The sequence below is a fragment of the Rhincodon typus genome, chromosome 34 (genome assembly GCF_021869965.1).
Source record: "Rhincodon typus isolate 14 chromosome 34, sRhiTyp1.1, whole genome shotgun sequence".
Classification (NCBI taxonomy): Eukaryota; Metazoa; Chordata; class Chondrichthyes; order Orectolobiformes; family Rhincodontidae; genus Rhincodon; species Rhincodon typus.
Genome location: NC_063365.1, coordinates 1,184,117 through 1,190,847, shown reverse-complemented (window position 1 = coordinate 1,190,847; position 6,731 = coordinate 1,184,117). Strand labels below are relative to the sequence as shown.

At 47.2% G+C, this 6,731-nt stretch overlaps 1 protein-coding gene across 2 annotated transcripts in view; it reads left to right on the top strand.

The window, feature by feature from the left end:
- The first annotated feature begins 5,437 nt into the window (after nt 1-5,437).
- The window catches only part of alox5a (arachidonate 5-lipoxygenase a), a 50,310-nt gene continuing 49,016 nt past the window's right edge, over nt 5,438-6,731 (top strand). Inside the window, exon 1 of one of the 2 annotated variants that reach the window (XM_048616358.1) lies at nt 5,438-5,964. In XM_048616358.1, the coding sequence (XP_048472315.1) occupies nt 5,815-5,964 (150 nt within the window). In that variant the 5' untranslated portion in view covers nt 5,438-5,814. The remainder of the gene's footprint in view (nt 5,965-6,731) is intronic. The other variant, XM_048616359.1, reaches the window with a different exon arrangement.

Sequence of the window (6,731 nt, the reverse complement as noted above, 5' to 3'; positions counted from 1 at the left end):
GGGTAGCGTTGTAGAAAAGAGAGACCTAGGGGTGCAGGTACATAATTCTTTGAAGTTCGTGTCACATGTAGACAGGATGGTAAAAAGGTGTTTGGCACGCTTACCTTCATTGCTCTGTCCTTTAAGTATAGGAGTTGGGAAGTCGTGTTGAGGTTGTATAAGACATTAGTGAGGCTTCTTCTGGAATACTGTGTCCAGTTTGCCCAGTTATAGCAAGGATATTATTAAGCTGGAGAGGGTTCAGAAGAGATTTACCAGGATGTTACTGGGTATAAAATGTTACTGGGTATAAAGAAAGTCTGGATTGGCTGGGTCTTCTTTCACTGGAGCGTAGGAGGTTGAGAGGTGACCTGACAAAAGTTTATAAAATAATGAGAGGTATAGATAGAGTTAATGGAGTCGGCTAGGATGGGGGATTTCAAGACCGGGGACACACTTTTAAGGTGAAAGTAGAGAGATTTAAAAGAGACGTAAGAGGCAATTTTTTCTTACAGAGGGTGGTTTGCATGTGGAATGAACTTCCTGAGGAAGTGGTGGATGCAGGTACAATTACAATGTTTAAAAGACATTTGGATAAGTACTTAAATAGGAAAGGTTTGGAGGGATATGGGCCAAGCACAGGCAGGTGGACTAGTTTAGTTTGGGATTATGTTCAGCACGGACTGGTTGGACCAACAAACAACAAACAAAGAACAAAGAAAATTACAGCACAGGAACAGGCCCTTCAGCCCTCCAAGCCTGCACCGACATGTTGCCCATCACAACTAAAACCCCCTACCCTTCCGGGGACCATACCCCTCTATTCCCAACCTATTCATATATTTGTCAAGACCCCCTTTAAAAGTCACTATAGTATCTGCTTCCACGACCTCCCCCGGCAGCCGGTTCCAGGCACCCACCATTGTCTGTGTAAAAAAACTTGCCTCGCACATCACCTTTAAATCTTGCCCCTCGCACCTTAAACCTATGGTCCCTGATAACTGACTCTTCTACCCTTGGAAAAAGCTTCTGACTGTCCACTCTGCCCATGCCCTTCATAATCTTGTAGACCTCTATCAGGTCACCCCTCAACCTCCGTCATTCCAGTGAGAACAACCCAAGTTTCTCCAACCTCTCCTCATAGCTAATGCCCTCCATACCAGGCAACATCCTGATAAATCTTTTTTGTACCCTCTCCAAAGCCACCACATCCTTCTAGTATTGTGGTGACTAGAATTGAACATAATATTCCAAATGCAGTCTAACTAAGGTTCTATAAAGCTGCAACATTACCACCAATTTTTAAACTGAATGCCCCAGCCGATGAAGGAAAGCATGCCGTATGCCTTGTTGACTACCTTCTCCACCTGTGCTGCCACTTTCAGTGACCTGTGTACCTGTACACCCATATCCCTCTGCCTATCAGTACTCATAAGGGTTCTGCCATTTACTGTATATTTTCCATCTGGATTAGACGTTCCAAAATGCATTCCCTCACATTTTTCCAGATTAAACTCCATCTGCCATCTCTCTACCCAAGTCACCAACCGATCTGTATCCTTTAACACTCCTCATCACTATCTGCAATTCCACCAACCTTCGTGATATCAGCAAACTTACTAATCAGGCCAGTTACATTTTCCTCCAAGTCATTTATATATATATTACAAACATTGATCCCTGAGGAGTGCTACTAGTCACAGCCCTCCATTCAGAAACACATCCTTCCACTGCTACCCTCTGTCTTCTATGACTGAGCTAGTTTTTTATCCATTTTGCAAGCTCACCTCTGACCCCATGCAACTTTACCTTCTGTATCAGCCTGCCATGAGGGACCTTGTCAAAGGCCTTACTGAAGTCCACGTAGACAACATCCACTGTCTTACCCTCATTGATCATCTTCGTCACTTCCTCAGAAAAACTCAACCAAGTTAGTGAGACACAACCTACCCTTCACAAAACCATGTTGCCTCTTGCTAATTCACCCATTGATTTCCAAGTGGGAGTAAATCTTGTCTCGAAGAATCCTCTCCGACAATTTCCCTACCACTGACATAAGGCTCACCGGCCTGTAATTAGCTGGATTATCTTTGCCACCCTTCTTAAACAAAGGAACAACATTGGCTATTCTCTAATCCTCTAGGACCAGTAAGGATACAAAGATTTCCCTTAAGGTCCCAGCAATTTCCTCCCTTGCCTCTCTCAGTATTCTGGGTTATATCCCATCAGGTCCTGGGGACTTGTCTACCTTAATGTTTTTCAAGACCCCCAATACCGCCTCCCCTTTGATCTCAACATGACCCAAACTATCTACACACCCTTCCCCAGACTCATCATCCACCAAGTCCTTCTCTATGGTGAATACTGATGCAAAGTACTTATTTAATACCTCGCCCAGTTCCTCTGGTCCCACACATAAATTCCCTTCCCTGTCCTTAAGTGGGCCAACCCTCTGCTGGCTGCCCTCTCACTCGTTATATATATATGAAAAGCCTTTGGATTTTCCTTAATCCTATTGGCCAATGACTTTTCATGGCCCCTTTTAGTCCTCCTGACTCCTCACTTAAGTTTCTTTTGACTTTCCTTGTATTCCACCCTTGCTTCGTGTGTTCCCAGCCTCCTAGCCTGGATAAATGCTTCCTGGATAAATGTTGTGGCCTCCTCTACATCGGGGAAACTAAGCGGAGGCTTGGGGACCGCTTTGCAGAACACCTATGCTCGGTTCGCACTAAACAACTGTACCTCCCCCAGTCGCGAACCATTTCAACTCCCCCTCCCATTCCTCAGACGACATGTCCATCCTGGGTCTCCTGCAGTGCCACAACGATGCTACCCGAAGGTTGCAGGAACAGCAACTCATATTCTGCTTGGGAACCCTGCAGCCCAATGGTATCAATGTGGACTTCACAAGCTTCAAAATCTCCCCTCCCCCTACCGCATTCCAAAACCAGCCCAGCTCATCCCCGCCTCCCTAACCTGTCCTTCCTCCCACCTATCCCCTCCTCCCACCCCAAGCCCCACCCCCATCTCCTACCTACTAACCTCATCCCGCCCCCTTGACCTGTCCGTCCTCCCTGGACTGACCTATCCCCTCCCTACCTACACTCACCTCTACTGGCTCCATCCCCGCCTCTTTGACCTGTCTGTTTCCTCTCCACCTATCTTCTCCTCTATCCATCTTCTATCCGCCTCCCCCTATTTCCCTATTTATTTCAGAACCCCCTTCCCCTCCCCCATTTCTGAAGAAGTGTCTAGGCCCGAAACGTTAGCCTTCCTGCTCCTCTGATGCTGCTTGGCCTGCTGTGTCCATCCAGCTCTGCACCTTGTTATCTCACATTCACATCTCCAGTTGCCTTCCATCCCAGAACCAGCAACACATGAGCAACACACAGCAATACATGAGCAAAATGCACATCTTCAGTGGAGAGAACATTTTGTTGGAAGCGAAAATCCCAAATAGCACAAAATATTCATCTGATGTCAACTGTCACTGAGACGTGAATGAATTGATGTGAGTGGAATCACCTTGAGAGATCAAAAACAATATCCCATAGCAAACTCAGCAATTCTCCGGTTCCCTATGATCTTAATGGATCACTCAATATGTCCAGTCATTGGAGACCAACAACACTGGCCTAAAAGAGAGCACATGCGTACATATAGCACCAACTCTGACCCCAGTGCTGTACAATGAATTAATTTATTTTGAAGTATATTTTGTCAACAAAATATTTTGACTATGTTTCATTTTTATTAGTAGGTCTTAGAGTACAAGAATAAGGAGGTGATGTTGAACTTATACAAGACACTTGTTAGACCTCAGCTGGAGCAATGTGTACAGTTGTGGGCACCACATTATAAGAAAGATTTGCAGAAGCGGTTTACAAAAATGGTTCCAGGAAAGAGAAACTTCAGTGATGAGGATAGATTGAAGAAGTTGGACTGCTCTCCTCAGAGAGAAGAAGGCTGAAAAAAGATATGTCAGAGACTACAAAATCATGAGAGGGGTGCACAGAGTAGATAGGGAGAAGCTGTTCCTGCTCATAAAAGAAAATAGAATGAGAGGAAATAAGATTTAAAATGATGTGCAAACAAAGCAAGGGGTGCTTTGAGAGAAACCTTTTCACATAGCGAGTTGTTAGTGTATGGGATGCATTGCCTGGAAATGTGGTGGAGGCAGATTCAATTCAGGCGTTCACAGTGGCATTAGCTGGTTATTTAATTGTGTGCTGCCTTTCTGGGGCATGCTAGTTTGAGGCCGGTGCCCCACTGACGGTGACTGTGGCTGGAGATTCCCATGCCTTGGCTATCAACTTCACGACAAATGCAGACAGCACTCCCCCAAAAAACAGGGTTCAGTCTTGACGCTCATCAACTTTTTCAAAGGCCCTAAAAGTGCATTTTTGGACTCTTTGCATGATAACCCTACGCCAGACATTCCTCTCTGCCATTCAAATTAGTTTGCCTCCAGCTCCTCATCTCCCTCTCATTTTTTATTCCAGTCTTCTCCATAGTATCCACATAACAGCTCCTTTAACATCCATCTCTGTCTGAAGTTGTGAATAACCCATTTTGCCCAATCTTAGGCCAAAGTCTTTAAAACCTGAACTCTGAATACTAATAACTGAAATGAGAGGAATGCCTTATGAGGAAAGGCAAGTGCGTACATCCCTGAAGGCGTCAGCACAGGTAGACCGGGTGATGAAGAAGGCATACAGGATGCTTGACTTCATTAACCAGTCCGTAGAATCTAGGAGCAAGGAAGTCTTGTTCTAACTTTATAAAACACTGACCAGAAATTGCTGGACAACCTCAGCAAGTCTGGAGAGAAAACAGAGTCAACGTTTGGAGTCCCTTCATCAGAACTGTGACAAGTCTGGACGGCTCCAGGGCTGTTGACTCTGCTCAGTAACATTGAAACCGCCAACTCCCCCCAGGCAAAGGTATATGTCTAGTTCCATCTAACCCCTTCTGTAAGCTGAACTATATGGCTTTTGTCTCCTGCGATCTTTCAACCGGCAGGTTTCTCCCTCAGACAGAAAGAGAGCGAGAGGCAAGCCAAATGCATAGATCCCTGAAGGTATCTGCACAGGTAGACAGGATAGCGCCCGGAGTCTGTAGCAGCAATGTGAAGCTCTGAGGAAAGGGTCACCGGACCCGAAACGTTAACTCTGTTTTCTCCTTCACAGATGCTGCCAGACCTGCTGAGCTTTTCCAGCAACTTTGTTTTTGTTCTTGAAGCTCTGAGGAGCTCATTGCAGTTTTCAAATGATATTCCGCCTGGTCTGAAGAGACCACTTCTGCAGAGCTAGGGGGCAGAGTGGGACTGGCTGGCTCAACCCCTGCAGGGAGGTGGCACCCACTTCGGGCCGAGTGGCCTCCCCTTGGACCGGGACCATTCCGGCAGCACTGGCCCCTTTCCCAAAGTGCCGCTGCTATTCCAGCACGAAACTTCTGTTTTTTTAAAAAAAAATAAGGCACCAGTTTCCAGCTCGAATCATTCAGCTGTTCCTTTCACAGGTCGAGCTGCTGTGTGTGTAGTTAACCAGAATGTGAAATTACAAAGATCACGTTATAAAGTACGCCCTCGCTGTCGGAAACCTGGACTACCTTTGTTTTACTTTCTGTGTCCTTGTTTGGCAAAAGCTGTGGGCTGTAGTCCCCGCCGTTTGGGGACGAGAGAGGAAGGCTTTCATTCAGAGTGAAGACACTGGGCGGAACCATAGCGAGTCACTCCGGGCCCGGGAGTGAGAGCCTTCACCACGCTGTAAGGCTCCCTCTGGCAGTCAGTGCGGTGATGTGTTAGAGCCTGGGACTAAGCTGCGCTCCGGGAAGATGGTCTCCTATACGGTGACGGTCGCCACCGGGCACCAGTGGTTTGCAGGCACGGATGATTATGTTTACCTGACTCTGGTGGGAAGTGAAGGCTGCAGTGAGAAAACCCTCCTGGATAAACCCCTCTACAATGACTTCGAGCGAGGAGCGGTGAGAATCAGTTTCTTTATTACCCCTCTCTCATTTTACCCCCAGGATGCTATCTACTCAAAGGCTCAGCTCCAGAAACTACCTCCATCTCTCCCTCGACTACATGTGGCCAGACTCCGGCAGAGGCCCCTTTTGCTCAGGTCCCCTCAGGTCCCCTCCCTTTCCCTTTCCCTCCCTTTCCCTTTCCCTTTCCCTTTCCCTCCCTTTCTCAATGCCACTTGTTTCCAGTTTAAACTTGTCCCATTCGTCCCCTCTCTGTCTTACAGACTCGCTCTCGCTGGTTATTTATCTCTTTGATCTCGCCATCAATGTCTTCCACAGTTTCCCTGGTTTCTTCATTTCTGTCAAACTGAGCCTCCCCCTCCCCACTTTTTGCTCAACCCTCCCCTCTGCTATAATTCATGTCTGCCTTGTCTCTCTATCCCTCCATCTCTCTTTCCTTTCTTCCCCTACCTCCACTCCCCCTCCCTTTATACTCTCTCTCCCCTCCCTCTCTTTCCACCACCTCAGTCTCCCCTCCCTCTATCTCCCCTTCCTCTGATCCGCTCAAACCTCCCCTCCCAGAGAGGGCTGAGATGGTATCTGTGCCTGTAATTTGAGTGGAGCGGTGCCTGTATTCACAGTGGGACCAGTGTGTCAGCCCCATGCTGCATCTCTGTAACTGGGCCCTGCCTGTGTCCTAGAGATAACAAGGTGTAGAGCTGGATGAACACAGCAGGTCAAGCAGCATCAGAGGAGCAGGAAGGCTGACGTTTCGGGCCTAGACC